Genomic DNA, 20294 nt, shown 5'->3' on the forward strand with positions numbered 1-20294 from the left:
ACTTTCCTCCACTTCCCCCAGACCATTCCACTCCAGTCGAGGGAAGACTCCACCAATTCCTCCCTGCCTGGCCAAACATCACTTCAGACAGGTGGGTGCAACAGATAATTCAATCAGGCTACTGTTTCGAACTAACATCTACCCCCCCCCCAACCATACCACCCAAACAGCGTCCAATGTCACAAGAACATCTGTTACCGCTAAAGCAGGAGGTAATCTCCCTCCTACAAAAAAGTGCTATAGAACCAGTTTACCTGCACCAACAAAACAAGGGAGTTTACTCCCTCTACTTTCTAATACCAAATAAGGATCGCTCTCTAAGGCCTATTTTAGACCTCAGACCCCAAAACCTATACATACACTCAGACCATTCCCACAAGGTCACACTTCAGCAGGTCCTTCCTCTGCTTTCACAGGGCAACTTTTTTGCTACCCTAGACCTCCAGGATGCCTATTTCCACATTCCCATTCACAGTGCACACAGATAATATCTCAGATTCATAATGGAATGTCAGCACTATAAATTCAAATTACTCCCAGTCGGAGTCACCACAGCACCAAGAGTGTTTACCAAGTGCCTAGCGGTGGTGGCAGCACACCTAAGAAGACAACACATCCACGTCTTCCCATAAAAGCCAGCTTATACAATCAGTGTGTACAACACACTCACGCCACCATTCAACAACTTCACGACCTAAGGTTCACAATAAACCACGCCAAGTCCCAGCTACAACCGTCCCACATGCAACAATACCTCGGTGCCACAATAGACACCTCAAGGGCACTCGCCTATCCCAGTCCCGCCAAGATAGCAAGCATACAAGCTCTTCTCACCAAATTCCAACCGCAACACTCTCTTCCAGCTCGAGTGTTCATGCAACTCATAGAGATGATGGCCTCTTGCATATTCATAGTACCTCATTCAAGACTCCAAATGCGTCCTCTCCAAGAGTGCTTAGCACGCCAATGGAACCAGGCTCAAGGTCAGCTAACAGATCTGGTGTTGGTAGACGGTCGTACCCATCGCTCTCTGCAGTGGTGGAACACCAAGAACCTTTCCAAAGGGTGACCATTCCTAGAGACGATTCCTCAAATAGTTATGACAGTCGCATCGCTCTCCGGCTGGGGAGCTCACCTACTACATCACACTATGCAGGGCAGGTGGACACCTCAACAAAAGTTACTCCACATCAACCACCTGGAGTTACTAGCCATATTCCTAGCCTTGAAAGCATGTCAAAAACACATATCAGGCAAAGCTGTCTTAGTCCACATGGACAACATGACAGCCATGTATTATATACAAAAACAAGGCGGGACACACCCTCTGCAGCTCTCTCAGCTCACACAGAGCATATGGAGGTGGGCTATACCTCAGAACATTTTTCTCCTAGCCCAACATGTCCCAGGAGTCCAAAACATAATAGCCGATCTGATGAGCCATCAAACACAACAAATCCACGAGTTGGAACTTCATCCGCAAGTTCTTCAACTGTTTTTTCAGATGTGGGGGCAACCACAGATAGACCTCTTTGCCACCCAAGAAAACGCCAAATGCCCAAGCTTCGCCACCATGTATCCACCCATTGTCCAAAGGCAATGCGATATGGAGGAACTGGTCAGGCAGATTTGCGTACGCTTTTCCGCCTCTCCCACTCATTCCACTAGTGGTGCGCAAACTACAGCAACACTCCTTAACGCTCATCGTAGTTTCACCAACTTGGGCCAGACAAACATGGTACACCACATTGCTGGAACTCTCCGTAGCTCCGCACCAAAAATTACACCTCTCTCAACGCCTCTTAACCCAGAACCATGGAGAGATCCAACACCCAGACCCAGCTCAGCTCAACCTTGCGATCTGGCTCCTGAAGTCCTAGAATTCGGTTACCTTAACCTTCCTCCTGACTGTATGAACGTCAATAAAGAAGCTAGATGGCCTACCACTGGAGCATGCTTTGCAGCCAAGTGGAAACGATTTGTAATATACTGTCATAACAACAACACTGATCCCCTAGATGCGTGTATCCAACACATCATAGGCTACTTACTACACCTCCAAAGATGCAACTTAGCCTGCACGTCTATTAGACTGCATCTTGCTGCCATAGCAGCACATCTACAACATAGACAACATCTATCACTTTTCAGAGTACCTGCCATAAAGGCCTTTATGGAGGGCCTCAAAAGAATAATTCCCCCCAGAGTACCACCTTCACCTGTGTGGAATTTAAACATCGTTCTCACAAGACTAATGGGACCTCCATTTGAACCTCTACATAAATGTGAGCTACAATTCTTAACATTGAAAACTGCTTTCCTAGTAGCCATTACTTCTCTACGAAGAGTTTGCGAACTACAAGCACTAACTATTCAGGAACCCTTTCTGCAGATGCATCATAATAAGATTGTTCTCCACACTAATCCTAAATTCTTCCCTAAAGTAATTTCTCCCTTTCACCTCAATCAATCTGTAGAGCTGCCTGTATCCTTCTCGCAGCCACAAACAGTCGCAGAACGAGCTCTTCACACCTTAGATGTCAAAAGAGCACCGCTGTACTACATAGAAAGAACACAACCCTTTTGTAAGACCAAATAACTATTCGTGTCTTTCTCACCACCAAACAAGGGCAACCCCATTTCAAAATCTGGGATAGCTAGGTGGATTGTCAAATGCATACAGATTTGCTATCACAAAGCAAAACGTACATTATCTGTTCCTCCTAAAGCCCACTCTACACGAAAGATAGGGGCTTCAATGGCATTTTTAGGGAACATTCCCTTAGATGATATCTGCAGAGCAGCTACATGGTCTACACCGCACACATTCACAAAACACTATTGTGTCGATGTGCAAACTAAACAACAGGCTAGTGTGGGCCAGGCTGTACTCAAAACACTATTTCAAACTACTGCAACAGATACTGGTGGTCGCTGCTAGGAGGGGATACTGCTATACAATCTATGCATAGTGTGTAATCTGCAGCTCATATGCCTCGAACTGAATATGCTACTTACCAGTATGCCTCTGTTCTTGGCATGTAGAGCTGCAGATCTACACACGCCCACCCACCTCCCCGGGACCTGTATCTGTTCCAGTATTATCTTACTTAGATACAGCATACATGGGCATCTTTCCTGTTTCTTACAAAAACTCCATCATTTCCCTGCTGGCGAAAAACTATCTGAGGATGGAGCCGATGCCCATGCGCACTATGATCCAAAGGAGGAGTCACATACCTCGTGACTTCAAAAGACTTTCCAAGACAAGACTTTCCAAGACAAAAACAAGTGCAAACATCCGGGCCCAACACCAGATGGCGGTCTATGCATAGTGTGTAGATCTGCAGCTCTGCATGCCAAGAACAGATGCATACTGGTAAGTAGCATATTCCTTTCTTCTACCTGTTAGGTCCTTCGGTCTATTAATACACGCTGTTTTTTGGGTCGCTACGCACAATACCTTCCCGGTGTGCCTAAAGACATTCACCCTGTGCTGTCTTGGGCAAATCAAGATGGCCGTGATGCAGCCAATTCACGGTTCGCTATCACTTGGACACCACCAATTTTATTGGACGGGCCATTGGCACAAGCATTGCAATTCGCCATCAGGCGAGGCTGCGATCGACTGGGTTCTGCAGTAATGTCCAGTCCTCCATAATGGTACTCGCCTTCTCAAGGACAAAGGTGATTTTGCCCTCAAGCTTTTTAAGGAGAGCTGGGCTACTGTTCACTCTTTGGGTCACTCTGCCTGACTTCACCAACCACAACAGTTCCTTCGCTCCTTTTTTCAGCTCTGATGGAGTTGTCCTTCCTACCAACCTGTCCAGCCCCCAAAGGAAACCCAGCAGTTTCATGGAAGATGTTGTGGAGCCCATCACCTCGCAGCCAAGGTCAGCTGGCCGCTCATCCTATGGCTCCATGCAGCCCCACCTCTAAACCTCTGTAGTTTGCCCTTACAGGGGTGCAGCCACCCAGTAGAGGCCAGGTTCCACCTATTCTTACGGGGCTGGCAAACAATCACATCGGACAAGTGGTTACGGCATATTGTTCACAAGGGCTACCCTTTACCCTTCCTCTCTTCTCTGTCACACCTTTCTCACCTTTCTCCGTCCTCTCTGCAACCGATGGAGGATCATCTCTATTTTGCAGCAGGAAGGGCAAACCCCTTTGCCAAAGGGGTTTTCAAGAAGTAGCCGGTGCCAGAAGTAGGACGTGGTTGTTTTTTCTGCTACTTTCTGGTGCCTCAAAAAGCTGGTCTTCTGCCTGTTCCAGACAGCGACCTCTCAATGCCTTCATTCTAAAGGAGAAGTTCACACTGTCCCAGGTCTAGGCTGCCCCCAATCCTGGAGACTGGATGGGGAGTTGGACCCTTAGGATGCCTTTTTCCATACCCTGTCCTGCCGGACCATCGGCGCTATCTGGTGTTCGTGTTGGGACAGGAGTATTTTCAGTTCACTGTACTCTGCAGGACATTCAGGCTTTGACTCAGATCATTAGAGCCAATTGAGAATACACCAATGTTGAATAGCGATCTAGCGCCAGGTATAGAACCTGAAGATTGTATACACACTTCTGTTATTGACCAGATCCAGCACCAACTGGACATATTGCCATTATTTATCATTTCTTGGAATATAGCTGGTATTGCAAACAAGCTAAATATCCCAGATTGGGTCGATTTTATCGACCTGTACGATATAATAATGTTGCAAGAAACTTGGGCGCTCACCCCAATTTTCCGACAAGGATATCTGAACTTCTATGTCCCAGCCATAAGAAACCGAGTGGGTCGACACTCTGGGGGCCTGCTGATTTGGGTACGGCAAACATTGAATTGCTCAGTTAAACGAAGGTCCATACCCTCTAATGACATCCTAGCTCTTGACATTAGCTGGCAAAATGGCCAACAACTAGCTCTGTTCAATCTTTACTCCAGGGGAGTTGGTAGGGGTAAACCATCAGAGACCCTATCGACCCTTGAGCATTATATCGAAATGCTACCAGTGCTTCCCCATGTAATAATAGGCGGGGATTTTAACACAACCTTCGAACCCTTGGGCGAAGAAGATAGGACACTGGCCGAAGATGAGGATGCCAAGTGGGGAATTCCCCAACTGGATATCCCAGCCATTAGAAAATGGAGCACAGTAGCAATCCAACTGAAGAGTCTTTGCCTATCAAGAGGCCTTAGAGCATTAAATGGACGGGCACCCTCTGACTTAATGGGGAAAAACACATTTGACAATGGTCGAGCAGCCAGCAGAATAGATTATATACTACTGGACGTAAGGGCTTGGGATAAATTGGTGGATATGGAAGTGAAAGACAAAATAGAAAGTGACCACAATCCACTGTGCCTGACACTCCATCCCTACCATGAAATGTCCGATCTCCCAAGAGGGAACCAAATGGTGACGCAAGATCTCATAAGTTCAAACAATCTTCGCCACCTGAAGTGGAGTATGCTCTTGGAAGATGTTGACAACCTAGAGACTCTAAAAGAATCAGTGGCGACTGAGGTATCTAAGATAAAGTGCCATTATGGGAGGACTGATTTTACAGATTACATGATGGCTGCCCACGAGAAACTATTTTCAAAAATTCAAAGTTTCTTTGTTAAAACAGTAGCCCCATGTAAAAAGAAAAAAGCCCAAGAGAGCAAAGGATGGTATGACAGGAGTTGCAGGATATCACGAGACAACCTTAGCGTGGAACTGAGAACAGGAAATGCAGTAGCAGTAAGGCTGGCAAGAAACCAGTATAGACAGGCCCAAAATTTGGCAAAGAAGCGTTGGGATGAGGTTTATTGGAGTGAACTTAAGGAGGCGTGTGCCTCCAAGGACTCTAAGCGCTTTTGGTCCACAGTAAAATGGGATAAGGGTGGCACAGCACCCCACCCTACAAACCATGTTCCAAAAAGCAATTGGGTGGAATACTTCCAACCGCAGTATGCCTCCAATCCCATATTTTCCATTGGTTGTCCGCCCCCACAAGTCTTTTACGAATCTCCAATATTTGATGAAAAGGATGTGAGTGTTGTATTGGATTGTGTGGCCGGGGGCAAAGCCCCGGGCATGGACGGAATTCCGGCTGATATATTTTTATCGGATCGCAATTCCTGGTGTACCTACTTTGCATTTCTGGCTAACGCGGTGGCAATGGGAGGGAAAGTGCCTGCCTCTTGGAAGGGAGCTGAAATCATCCCCATATTTAAAAAAGGTGACAGAACCCTGGCCAAAAATTATAGACCCATTAGTTTGATTGATACAGCACAAAAACTAATGGGCCGATTAGTCCAAAATAAACTGCAGCAATGGATCAACGAACACAATATTTTGTCATCTTATCAAGCTGGATTTCGTCCTCTAACTAGCAGCGTTGATCAAGTCCTCCACTTCTTAACCATCTACTGGAGAAATGTCACCTTAAAGAAGGGGACATTGTATGCAGTTTTTGTGGACCTAAAAGCCGCTTTCGACTTGGTCCCCAGAGAAAAACTTTGGCAGACCTTGGCGGACGTGGGCTTAAGCCAGGAATTGCTCACACTCCTTGTTCGTCTCCACGAAAATAATTTTGCAAGAATAAGGTGGGGCAAGCAAGGAGAAGTCACTGATCCCTTTCCGGTAGAACGTGGGGTGAGGCAAGGGTGTGTACTAGCACCGACTCTCTTCTCAATTTATATAAACGGCATTGTTGAGCATCTAGAGAAGATTGCTAGTGACGCACCAGTAATTGCAGGCTCTCGTGTACCCATCCTCATGTTCGCAGATGACACGCTGCTACTTTCCCGCACTCCTAGTGGGCTCCAAAAAGTGGTTGATGCATTTGGTATATTTTGCGACGAGAGGGGCCTTGAACTGAACACCTCCAAAACAAAATTCATGTGCCTCAACCAGCTGTCCACCTTTAAAGGTGTAATAAAATACAAAGGTACACCCCTAGAAAGGGTGGACTCTTTCTCTTATCTAGGCATCACCCTCCAAGGAAAAATGAGTTGGAAGCCACACATAACCACAACTTTACTAAAGTTTAGGCAGCTAGCAGGCGCAATTACCCTAAAACATCGCTCCTCGCTGACAAAGCCAGTAAGTTGTGTGTTGGAAATATATTCTATGAAAGTACTAGGGGCTTGTCTATATGGTTCTGAACTATGGGGGTTTTCTAATTTGAGAGAACTGGGCCGAGCAGAAAACAGGTTCTTACGAGGCATTGTGATGGTCCCCCAAAGCACACCCATAATCCCACTAAAATTGGATATGGGAAGAAAAGGAATAGAGGACATAGCGAGGCTACGCCCGCTTCTATATTGGAGACGGATTATGGTGACCCCAGAATTGAGCCATTATGCTGCGGCTCTGATGGATGTTATCAAATTCGACCGTTTCCATATTATCCCATGGTTAAGGGAGCTCCGGGGACTCCTTACAAAAATGAATTTGAACCATCTATGGGACACCAAAGATGTAACCTGCTTTCCAACGAAGGCAAAGTTGAAAGAGCTATACTGGGAAATGGTATATTTTACAATGTTTAGTGACGGCACAAATACAAGCCTAACATCTCGCTTCTTGGACATAAAAATGTACCCTTCTTGCGAAATTTTTTGGGATATCATTGAAAAACCCTTTGATAGAAAACTCTATTTTCAATTTCGCATAGGTACACTTCCGGTGAATGCGTTCAAGAAGCACTGGTCCCCAGTATGGGATGAACATTGCCATCACTGTAAAGAACAAATTGAGCACATTTCCCATCTTTTGTTCTGTTGCCCACTGTATTCGTCCCCCAGACGCAAATGGTTAAAACCTGTGTGCTCTAGTTTGGGAACCCGTAGTCAATCTGCAGCCCTAAGGATACTTGAAACAGATTGTTCGATATTGTTTGTGGTTGGGGTAGCAAAATTTTTGGCCTGGTCATGGTCAATTCGTACTCGTTCACTTATGGCAATTGTATCGTAATGAAATATGTATATTCTCAATCTTGCATGAATTATTGTATTTTATTTATAGAAAAATCTATATTTTATGAAATTTGACAAATTGAAGTACTTCTACTTTTATTATGTATTTACTCGACATTCCATGTTTAATATGTATTTTATTGTAGTATTTATTGTATTAGGGATAGGGGAATGCTTTTATGACAAATGTCGAATAAAGCTTTAAAAACGTCAAACGACTCAGTCTTGGATTTCAGTGAGGTCGACTCTGAGGCTCCTAAAATGGATGGCCTGCATCCTGCGGATCTAGCCCACCAGGTGTCATAAGCAGGCACTGCAGGGGGATCTGAAGTCCATGTGGGCCCAACATCAAGGGGGCCTCTCTCACCACATTCAGATTTCGGTGAAGTCTGCAACAGAGCTGCAGCAGTGGTTGCTGGATGGCGATTGGATCAGCGGCAAACCACTCTCCCTTCCCCATCCAGAACTAATGCTGGAACTACTTCGCTTCTGGGTTGGGGCGGCCATCTATGAGAAGTAGAGGTCAGAGGTCTCTGATGCATGGTGAAGCCCTAGCTCCACATCAACCTTCTGGAGCTGAGGGCCATCTGCCTGGTATTGAAAGCCTTTATTCCATTCATCAAGGGGAGGCTGGTACAGGTGTATAGACAACACCACTGCCATGTGCCAGTGCAAAAAACAGAGTGGGTGAGGTCATAGACCCAGTGACAGGAGGCCTTGCATCTCTGGAAATGGCTGGACCACCAAGGAATTTTTCTGGTGGCAAACCACCTGGCAGGATCCCTGAACGCCAAGGCAGATAAGCTCAGTCATCGATGCCTAGCTGATCATGAATGGCAGTTACATCCAGAGGTGTGGCGCAAGGTCTCTTCTGGGAATAGGAAAAACCATAGCACAACATTTCACCTCAGAGTCTGTGCGTTTGAGTTTCCAAGGCGTCTCGCTCGAAGACACGTTGCACCTCGATCGGGACTCCTTTGTGCTTTTCTGCCTATACCACTCCTGCCCCAAGTTCTGAAAAAGATCAGGACAGACCGGGCCCAAGTCCTACTTGTGGCTCCTTATAGGGCACAGAGAGTGTGATATCCAGATCTCTTGGGATTGAGCATCTGTCCTCTGATCAGGCTGCCTCTCCGAAAGTACCAACTGTTGAAGCAGTAGGGTAGGGTTGTACACATGTGCCTTCATACTATCCAAGTTCATGCTTGGAGAATGAGTGGCAATAGCGAACACTTCCCTCCAGAGGTGGTGATATCACCTTGGCAGCCAGGCGTCCCTCAATGAAAACTGTATATGCCTGTCGTTGGGACAAATTTGTGGTTTGGTGCAGCACACGCCAGATTGACACCCTCCAGGCCAAGTTATCTGACGTTCTGTTATTTGTTCTGTCTTTTGCCCGGCAAGCCCTTAGTTTGGGCACAGTTAAGGGATATCTTTTGGCCCTTTCGGCCTTCTTATAATTGCCAGGTCAGTGCTCATTGTTTAAGTCACCAATTTTGATGCAGTTTTTGAAAGGGCTGCATAGGAAGGAAGGAGCCTTGTAGCATGGTTACTCCAAATGTTTGCCTGGTGTCAGTGTGTTTTTGACTTGGTCTAACTGGTATCCTGCTAATCAGAACCCCAGTCATTGTGCTCTCTCCCTAAATTGACCATGGAAAGTACGTTTGTACACCCCCAATTGGCTACTGGTGTCCCCTTTTAAGTCCCTAGTATATGGTAATAGGGTACTCAGGGCATAGGTACACCAGGGTCTCCCTTGGGCTGCAGCATGTAATGTGCCATCCATTGTAGTCCACTCAAAACTGTGATTACAGGCTTGCCAGTGCATCATGTGTGAGTTGGTGCTTGCACCTCCCACCACAGATATGTTTTCTTATATCTGAGGTCACTGCACTTTTAGACCTATAAGTCAGCCCTATGGCATGCTCTTCAGTCCTGAGGGCAGGGTGCTTGCTTATAAGTGTGAGGGGACCCCTGCATAAATAGGACACCCCTACGAACCCCGGAGCCGATTCTCCTGGATTTGTAAGTGCAGTCAGCCATTTTAATACATATAGTGGACATAGGTCAGATGTCTAACTATATAGTGGCTGCACTGAACCTGGTCATGTTGGGTATCAAACATGTTGCAATCATATCCCAACACCAGTGTTGGAAGTATGATCCCATATATTGGGGGGCTCCCTTGGGCTACCCCTCTGTACTACAGGTAGCAGCCTTTCAGCTTGTGCCAGCAGGCTTGTGCTGCTGCCGACCACAGACACGATTCTGCCCTCCTGCTGCTGAGCCGAGGTCCAGCAGAGGAAGGCAGAACAATAGGTTTCCTGTCACAGGGAGGTGTGATCACCTCCTAAACAGGACTTTGTGTATTGGGCTGATGTGGGAGTGCTTGCCAGCACCAACAGACTGCTTTGAAGGGCACATTTGGTGCCCTTCTTGCACACTCCGGTTTGATCCAGTTCAGAGAGTCCTTGGCTCCCGCTTTGGCAGGAAACTGGAAAAAGGACATGAGAGTATCCTCCGCTCTGTTCAGTTCCTCCTCTGGGAGGGACCCCGAGTTGTTCCAACCCTTTCCTTAGAGTATTTACGGGCTTACCTGTGAGTGGGTCCTTAGATTCATCGTGGGACAAGACTCAAGCCTGAAAATATGTCGCTATTTAACTGTCTGTACACTTGGACTTCGACTGGAGCCGAGACTGCATCAAGGAAGTCTCCTGCTGCTCCTGGTCTCGCTGTTCTTCAAGTCTTCTTCATTGTCTGTGTCTGTGCTTCTTCCAGTTTCTTCAACAGACCTGTGGGATCAAGGACACCCGAAGAAATCTCTCTTTGAGTGAAGGAGTCACTCCCCTGCATCTGCAGGCACCTCAACAAAGCTGACCAGTCTGCTACTCCTGTCGTCCTCCAGACATCCCAAGGCTCAGCAATACAGGTGGTAGTTCTGCAACTCACTCGAGACCTGACCTGTCCTCTCATTTTGAGACCAGTATCCCATGTCAGAACTGCTCAGACTGAATCCCTGTGCACCACGTTGACTTGCTGTTGCCAAGGCTTGTTGACTCTGCGCTCCAGGTATCTTTGGGCTACAAGAAACTCCAGCCTCTCTTACCTCCAAGATCAATTTCTTCACCACATCCTCTGCATCGTGTATCTTCATCTTTGGTGAGCTTGCGACTCGTGTGCCCTCGGCCTGTGGGTCCACTTGAGGGTCTTCTGCATCAGTTGGTTCTCCTGCTTGCTCGAGGCCTGCTCTGACTCTCCTGCTGTTTGTGAGTCCCTTGGACCTTGCTAGTCCCAACGTTGCTCCTTCTTTGCTTTCCAAGCCTGTTGCAGCTACCATGGCTTGTTGGTGCTCCCGCCGAACACAGTCATCCAACGTGGGACAGGCTCGTGCATGGCTCCTGGTCTTCCTCAGGGCCGCCTGGTCCTCAAAACTGCAGCAACAAGGTCACCGTCAACTCTTCAGAACCTTCCGACATCGGTGGGCATTGTCTTCGTGCCTCCTAGTCACTTCCAAGTGGCAGAGTCTCTCCCCTCTGCTTGCAGGTTCTTCACTTCCAGAATCTACCCTTGGATTCCACCGGATTTCTTCACCATCTTCTACCTAACACTCCTTCAAGATAAGCCTGAAAGCTGCTCTCCAAAGCTACCACGTTGAGAGCTTTCTATGGTTATCAAAGCCCACTGAAATCACCCTAAGGGTTGCCTGGATTACTGCAGTGTGCACCACTTGAATAAGTGTGCACAGTATACTAAGCCAGCCTCCTACAGGCTCCTACATAAATCCCCCCCCTTCCTTTGTCATGCCTCAGTGGGACCTAAGTCTAGTCCTGACTTATCTGATGTGCACTCCGTACACACTGCTTCACAGCTGTCCCTGACCTTTCAACCTGTTTGCATTTGCCAGACTAGTTGTCCTTGTTTCGGTCAACTTTTGTGATGTGGTTCATCAAAGGTTTGTCACTCGTGCTCCCTCCCAAACAGTTTATGATGCCACAGTGGGATCCTAATTTGGTCCTCGTGTTTCTCATGTGCACCCTCTTTAAAGCCAATGCACAGCTGCATGTAACGTCTTCTTCCTCTCAAAATCCTTTTCCTGATTGTGATCAATTTAGCTTGTCCCTTTCCATGAGCTCCAGGCTCTGTCGGTGCAACCATCATACGGCACCTTTTTTCACACAAATTGATATTGATGACTTGGGCGGCCTTTTTGCTTAAAGTTGTGATACCTTTTTGGGCAATCCATCCCCCTCAACATTCTTTGCACTGGCTCACACCTCGGAAGAGAATGAGAGACTCAATCAGCTGGATCCCAAAAGAGGACATTGATCACACCAAAGGGCATGAGGTGGATGATAAGCTTTTTGTGGTCTTCTCTGTGACAAAGAAAGGAAAGACCATAAGGTCTCTGTCGGGGAGGATAGTCTCCTACATTAGATCTGCTACACATTGGCCAAGAAGCCTCCTGAAGGACTGAGGCCTCGTTCTCCAGGGTCACGGCGACTACCACCATGTTGGCACGTAGAGTTCCTGCTCTTAACATATGTACGGTGGCAACAGTAGGCATCCATGTACGCATTCGCAAAGTGCTACTTCTTTGACAGACATTTTGCCCACTTGGTCCCTCAGGACTTTTTGGGCTCAGTTCATTTCAAAGACCCTCCACCTTGGGGAGGAGCGGCTTTGGTATCTATTCTAAATGTGAGGAGTCTACAGTGAGAATTTCCCATCATAAGAACCAGTCGCTTACCTTTGGTGGCACTCTTTTTGGTGGATACTCTTACTGCATATTTCTCACTGCACTCCCTGTTGTGTGGGGTGTCCTGTTTAACTTCTAAAAAGACCCCAAATTAAAGATTTGCACACTGGTTCCAGGAATTGTTTTGTGCTTCATGTCTAAGTGTGTGGAAAAAGTCAAGCAATAAACTGACGCCACCACGAAGGGTTGGCGCTTACATAGAGTTCCGCTCCATCACATATGGGGTAGAAGTAGACCAACACGCAAGCAACACGCTGGCACCTAGTGGCGTGCAGGAGCACTGCTGTCAAAACCTCTGGAGCCACTCTGGCACCTGTGGGATATTCTAAATATTCTCAAATTGTCTGATCTGAGGATTCACCAAAGAGAGCTTTGCCAAAGGTAAGTAACTTGTTTGTTTCTTTCATTCAAATGTAATATTTTCCACAGTGTTAATTATCAAGGATGTCATCTGCAAATGCAATCTTTTCATTCCACAAATGGATCTAGAAATAGATCTATGTATAAATATAAAGAAGGACTCTAGAGCAGACCTAAGTAGATCTGCAATCCTCAACAGTAGGGCCCGCATGAGAGCTTTAAAGTCTTCCTGAAGTTCCGTTGGACTGTAAAGAACCACAGCGTTCCGACCCTGTGTAAGCGCAGGAGAGAACCGTGTTTGGAGAATATGAGGTCCTCATTCCTAAATTGAGGGTACGGAGGTCCACGGCACATTCTGTGAAGAGAGCATGGTCCGATCATTAAAAAGGAAGAATGGAGTAATGGGCTGGAAGGGGCAGCATCCATTTCCCATAAAGATGAGGTTAAGAAACTGATTCCACATAATTGCCACCTTCTGGGTAGTATGGGAGCTTTGTAAGCATGTGGCAAATAAATTGAAACTTAAGAGGAATTTATGAATAATGTCATTGTCTCTGAAGGCAGGTTCTCGCTCCCTTCTTCACTTACAGAAGTCCATTATCTTTCTGTTGCCCACTTTGCTGCTTTTTCACTCTCACAGTCCTCTTTCGTAATGTGTTTGTTGCCAGCTCTCACAGTCCCTGTCTTCCATTACAGGCCTGCGCTTTGGACCCCATGCTGGATGACTCGGTGATGTTTGCCAAGCGACTACGCGACCTTGGCCAGGTGGTCACGTTGCAAGTGGTCGAGGACTTGCCCCATGGATTCCTCAGTCTCTCACAACTCTCGCGGGAGACCCGCGAAGCCACCGCTGTGTGCATCGAGTGCATCCGTGAGATCCTGCTGACGGAACCCCCAACCCCCACAATCAAAAGGCCCCGCCGACTGGAGAGGACGACTGGGGTCCCACTCGATGGCAAGGTCAACGTGGCAGAGCGAGAGGTGGGCGCTTGACATGAAACGGCTCAGCTCAATCTGTCTCATGTAAGGCGGCACCAGTTGTGTGGTGAGATCTGCCCCAGCTGCGTGGTGAGATCTGCCCCAGCTGCGCGGAGCTTCACAACGTTTATTCCTGGTAACGGTTCTGAGGTCATGCCGGCTGCACATGGCCACGGATGCGCGGCTTCGTCACACCCCATACTCACCAACGTGCACAAAGGACAATAAAGCACAAAATCCACCTTGGATCACAATCTGCCGCTGCTGTGTTGGGGATGAGTGATGGTCGAATCTGACTTGAGTCTGAGGTGGTGGATCTGACACCTACCAGTCTCACCGTCCTTGCTGTCCTCTTTGGCACTGCTTACGTATGATATCCCAAGCTGGGCTGCACTGAGGGTCCAGCACGGTCCGCAGATGCATTGCACCCTCCTCCCAGACCACCCATACCACTTGTGTACCTCCACTGCAAGGGACCATTTTTATCAGCAAGCGTCATAATTGTATGATTTTTATTTTTCTAGGTAAACCATATAGTGATTACAGGAACAGAACATATTTATTTTTGTTTTACTGGTGCTGCTCTCTCAAGTAATAGCTGCTTCCAAAGGCATCTCAGAATTGGTGTGAGGAGAAGGGGCATATGGGGCGAGTCTGGAGCACATGTAGCTACAGGTCTGTCTTTGTATGCGTTCCTTACCAGGCTTCCCCAGTGTATGTCTTCTCACGTGTCCACACTCCTGTCAGTGGTGCTTCTATCCTGCATTCCTTCACAGAATCCCTCAATGCCCCTACTCCTGGTTTCACTCCCAAGTGTTTCCTCCAGAGGATATTGGAGCTCCTATTGTTAAATCTAGGGGCCTCCTCTCTAACACCCCTCCCCCCATGGCTCCCTAGAAGCCAGCATTCCCTCTGCACCCCCCTGGAGCCCATTGTGCAGTATTTAACCCAGGGGCTCATGACCAGCATTTAGTTTAAGGGACACACCATAATATTTCCTCTCTTTAGCCATCATACATTTCGCCCTGGGTCCCTACCCAATATTTTCTCACCACTGCCCCTTCGCATTGTTAATGCAAACACACCATTCTCCTGCACCTCTTCGTATGTGTTTATCATGGCCAGAATGCAGAGTCTTTTCTTCCTAACGCACCACACCTTGTTTGACATATCCAAACTCCTTTACCGGTCTCTGCTTCCTGGGCTTGGTTACTAGGGCAACATTATCTTCCCTGGAGCAATGGTGGTGGAGAAGGCTTCTCCGTAGGGCCATAGTGCGCCGTAAGAAAATGGCGGCCTCAGCAGTTATTGATGTGGAATGGAGACCAGAAGACAACTGGCGACACGTGTTGGGCATCTTCTGATTACTATGAACTGGCGCAGAGGCGCACAACGACATGCACAGGGTATTGTGACTGCAAGCCTGCTATTGCTAACGGCCGCAGGAGACGAGAGGATGAGCACAGATCCATGCCCAGGGCACACTCCACACTGTTATTCCCAGTCAGAGCGAGAGTCTGTGGCTTTTAGACACACTCCAGGGACTGCAAGGAGGCCTCATCAGCGCCGAACAATGCTTCCTGTTGCATGTCCAGAAAATCCCACTCTTGAGAAAGGACAGATCCAAAAAGAAATATAGGGCATTGTGCTTCATTCATGCACTTGAGATAAGCCAAGTTGCACTTGTGACAAGCCTGTTTGTAGTTGTGATAAGCTTGCTTGCCTTACTATGCACCCCCTTGTATAAGTGTGGGGCTCTGTGCTCTTCATGCGCTTATGAGCCCCCTTGTAGGAATACACGGGTCTGTGCTCTTCATGCTCTTACTGTGAGCATACTTGTACAGGTACAGGACTCTGTACTCTTCATATCCTTACTTTAGCCTTCTTTGTACTGGTGCAGGCCTCTGTACTCTTCATATACTTACTATGAGGCCTCTGTACTCTTCATACCCTTACTATGAGCCCCGCTGTACAGGTACAGGGCTCTGTAGTCCTCATGCCCTTACTATGAGCCCCGCTGTGCAGGTACATGGCTCTGTAGTCCTCATTCCCTTACTATGATCCCCGCTGTACCGGTACAGGCCTCTGTAGTCCTCAATCCCTTACTATGAACCCTCTGTACAGGTACAGGGTTCTGTAGTCTTCATGCCCTTACTATGATCCCCGCTGTACAGGTAGAGGCCTCTTTAGTCCTCAAGCCCTTACTAAGAGCCCTATGTACAGGTACAGGGCTCTGTACTCCTCATGCCCTTACCATGAGCCCTCTTTGCTGGTACAGGCCTCTGTAGGGCTCCTGCCCTTACTATGAGCCCCGCTGTAGAAGTAAAAATATATGTACTCTTCATGCCCTTATTAATAGCACCGTTGTAGAGGTACACGGTTCTGTACTCTTAATGCCCTTACTGTGAGCCCCCTGTACAGGTACAGGGCTCTATAGACCTCATGCCCTTACTATTAGCCCTGCTGTACAGGTACAGGGTTTTGCCCTTACTATGAGGCCTCTTTATAGGTACAGGCCTCTGTAGTCATCATGCCCCTACTATGAGCCCCATTGTACAGGTACTGGCCAATGTAGTCCTCATCTCCTTATTTTGAGCCCTGCTGTAGAAATACAAGGCGCTGTGCTCGTAATGCCCTTACTAAGAGCCCTCTGTACAGATACAGGGTTCTGTACTCTTTATGCCCTTACTATGAGGCCTCTTTACAGGTACAGGCCCTGTGGTCCTCATGCCCTTACTGTGAGCCCTAAGTACAGGTATAGGCCCTGTAGTCCTCATGCTCTTACTGTGAGCCCTATGTACAGGTACAGGCCTCTGTAGTCCTCGTGCCCTTACTACGAACCCTGCTGTGGAAGCACAAGGCTCTGTGTTCTTAATGCCCTCACTAATAGCACCGTTGTACAGGTGCAGGGCTCTACTCTTGATGCTCTTGCTGTGAGCCCCAAAGTACATGTACAGGGTTCTGTACTGTTCATATGCTTACTATAAGCCCCCTGTAATATTCATGCCCTTACTATGAGCTTCCCAGTACAGGTACTAGACTCTGTACTCTTTGTGCCCTCAATATGAGCCCGCTGTACAGGTAGTTCTAGGCTCTGTACACTTTATGCCCTTACTATGAGCCCCCCAGTACAAGTACAGGGCTCTGTCCTGTTCATATCCTTACAATAAGCCCCTGTACAGGTACAAGACTCTGTAGTCTTTATGCCCTTACTGTGAGCCCCATTGCAGAAATACATGCCCTACCTGTACATTTACACGGCTCAGTCCTCTCGATACCTGACTTTGAGGTCAATTGTACATGCACAGGGCTCTTTCTGTTCATGAAGTGCCCGTAGAGTAGTCACAGCTACACTAGGTCAAAAGATTAACTTTCTAGGGGTGTCGCCACCTTAAGCCTCTTTACTTGATCAAAATTATTTATGGGGTTATCTACTTTGGTTCCAACTGTATATGATCAAAAATGGGGGTATTTGTGTCCTGCCTCTGACTTTATCTCTGCTGACTCCAACAGTACCCGAGACAAAATGGCTGCTGGAGGATCACCGCAGTTGTAGAGCCCAGCGCACTGCCCTTAATGGAGGCTCTGTGCACTCCTGTGATTCTGCACTTACATCTCAACATAGCTCTGCCACGCGATGGTTCTCCCAAACACCACGAACATTCTGCCTACATCTGTGAAGGTCCTGTCTTCCAGGATCAAGGTGAATAGGGAAGCGGCACTGCCCTCTGTAGGTCTGGTATGTGCCCGAGTACAGGAGGCATTCAATGGACTTCACTTTAAATGCTCAGTATTTTCTTCTAAGCTTCACAAGGTGTAGAAGGTTTTGCCCTTGCACATCACCTTGGACCACCAAGGCTCCCAAAGGGTGAGGGCATTTAGGCTCCAGTGTGGGTCAAGCATGATGCCCCAGATGCTTCATCTAGGTTTAGAGGTTTCTTTATTCCCCTCTGATGGAATAGATCAATTTGCTCCACACAAGAAGGCTGTAGGTGGTTCCCCTCTGGCTGTAGTTTAGTGACTAATATTTCCTATCAGGGAGATATGTGGGGTGCCCCTCTAGACTCCCCTGTAGGCTCAGCATACCCTCTCATGCTCTGTATCAGACCAGAAGACTTTTTAGGTACCAATGTGTTGTTTATTAGACAATGTCCCTCGGCTGAATGCACAACACACCGGTGTCTGAGTCCTGCTCCCAGGAGCAACCTTTGGGATGTATCTGGCAGCGACTCATATTATCGTACCCTCTGTAGTTCTGGACGGTATTCTGTAATAGTTAATAGGTTCCCCTGATGGGTTGTGATAATGCTGCTAGTTGCTTCTTTTAGGAGTATTGAGGGAAGGTTTCGGCTTTTTGTTTAGTACGGGACCCAAAAGTCTCCATTTGGGGTGATGACAAGTAGATGCTGCTGTTGGTCAGGCTTATGCCCACCTGTGCCTTATATTGGGGCAGGCTACGTACATTCATTTCACTGGCCCAATATGTGTGTCCCATTGAGCAAAGGAAGGAATGGTGGATAATCATCTGCAGGCTCACTGTGGTCTCCCAATGGTCCATTGTTTCCGCTCACTGGATGTCAGGCCTTCTTCCACCTCAGAAAGACTTCTATGCTTCAGGTGGGGATGGGGTAATGGATTCCCTCTGAGGATGCCTTACATGCTCTTAGTACGTAATGTCTGAGTAAGGACAGGTGGGGGGCCCATTGTGCTTCTCTGTGCGCTAGTGGTGGGTGAGGATCTCACGGTGTCTTCTGTACGTGCTAGTGGTGGGTGAGGACCCCAATGTGTCTTCTGTACGTGCTAATGCTGGGTGAGGATCCCACTGTGTCTTCTGCAAGTGTCAGTGGTGGGTGAGGACCCCACTGTTGGTTCTGTATAATGGGTAAAGACCAGACTGGCTTCTGTTAATGCTAGTGGTGGGTCTGATTCCTCTGTGGCTCTGTAAGTGCTAGTGCTGACTACTCTCTGGCTTCTGTAAGTGCCACTGGTGATTGAGGACCCGACTGTGGCTTCTGTAAGTGCTAGTGCTGACTCCTCTCTGGCTTCTGTAAGTGGAATGCTTACTCCTCTGTGGCTTCTGTAAGTGCCACTGGCGGGCGGGGACCCGACTGTGGCTTCTGTAAGTGGAATGCTGACTCCTCTTTGGCTTCTGTAAGTGCCACTGGTGGGTGAGGACCAGACTGTGGCTTCTGTAAGTGGAATTCTGACTCCTCTGTGGCTTCTGTAAGTGCCACTGGCGGGCGGGGACCCGACTGTGACTTCTGTAAGTGCTAGTGCTGACTCCTCTGTGGCTTCTGTAAGTGCCACAGGTGGGTGAGGACCAGACTGTGGGTTTTGTATGTGTTAGTGGTGATTGGGGACCCCTCTTTGGCTTCTGTAGGTACTAGTAGGTGGGGACACCAGTGCGGGCTTTAGACGGGGAGCCCACTGTGGCTTCTGTACATGCTAGGGATGTTGACTTGGGTCAGTGAAAACCCCACATAGGAATCTGTATGTGCTGTGAGTGGGTGGAGACCCCATATGGACCCTGGATAGCTTCCATGAATAGTGGTGCTGTCTTATGTGTTGAGTCGTCGTGATCCAGTGTCCTCTTACACCCTGTTACTCACGCTTATTCTTGCAGCTAATATTCAGACTTTCCACCACCGGGAGAGCTGAGAGCTCTGGCTGCAGAGAGGAAAACGAGGAACTAAAGAAGGATCTTCTCTATGCAGACTTTCCTATCTCTTCTTTGATAAACACTGCTCTTTTTTGTAAATAAAATAATATATGAATAAATATTTAATACTGAATGTTCGTCAGTCTGCTTTTTTTTTATAGAATTGAAGTGTTAATATCAACATTAACATCAAACTGTGCCGAATATGCAAGGGTCTCGAACAATACATTTTTTAAGTGATTCCATGTTTCCCTCATACCAGTTATATATTAGAGCAAAGCCAGTGGGTCCCAAGCCGGACACTACTGTAGAAAAGAAAGCCAGCCCAATGATAGTGAACAGTGATTCTGCCACCAAATATCAAAATAAGTCCAAACAGGAGAAACTCATGTAACTCTGAATCAGTATAAGATTTTATGACAAATTTATCAAAATTGTGTACTCAAAAATGAAAACAGAACATATATATGCACACACAGATATATAGTGTACAATTACACTCATTGACAATTGAATGACATGAGGTGAAAACCCAAAAATTTAATTACATAACATACCACAATACATACATAAAAAAT

At 47.4% G+C, this 20294-nt stretch overlaps 1 protein-coding gene across 8 annotated transcripts in view; it reads left to right on the forward strand.

Annotated features, from left to right (window-relative positions):
- The window catches only part of LIPE (lipase E, hormone sensitive type), a 414723-nt gene extending 394874 nt beyond the window's left edge, over positions 1-19849 (forward strand). For all 8 annotated transcript variants that reach the window (XM_085615566.1, XM_085615568.1, XM_085615569.1 and 5 more), the window contains one exon: positions 13776-19849. In XM_085615566.1, coding sequence (XP_085471692.1) covers positions 13776-14072 — 297 coding nt within the window. In that variant the 3' untranslated portion in view covers positions 14073-19849. The remainder of the gene's footprint in view (positions 1-13775) is intronic.
- Positions 19850-20294: the final 445 nt, after the last annotated feature.

The sequence above is a fragment of the Triturus cristatus genome, chromosome 7, assembly GCF_964204655.1.
Source record: "Triturus cristatus chromosome 7, aTriCri1.1, whole genome shotgun sequence".
In the NCBI taxonomy this organism is placed as follows: domain Eukaryota; kingdom Metazoa; phylum Chordata; class Amphibia; order Caudata; family Salamandridae; genus Triturus; species Triturus cristatus.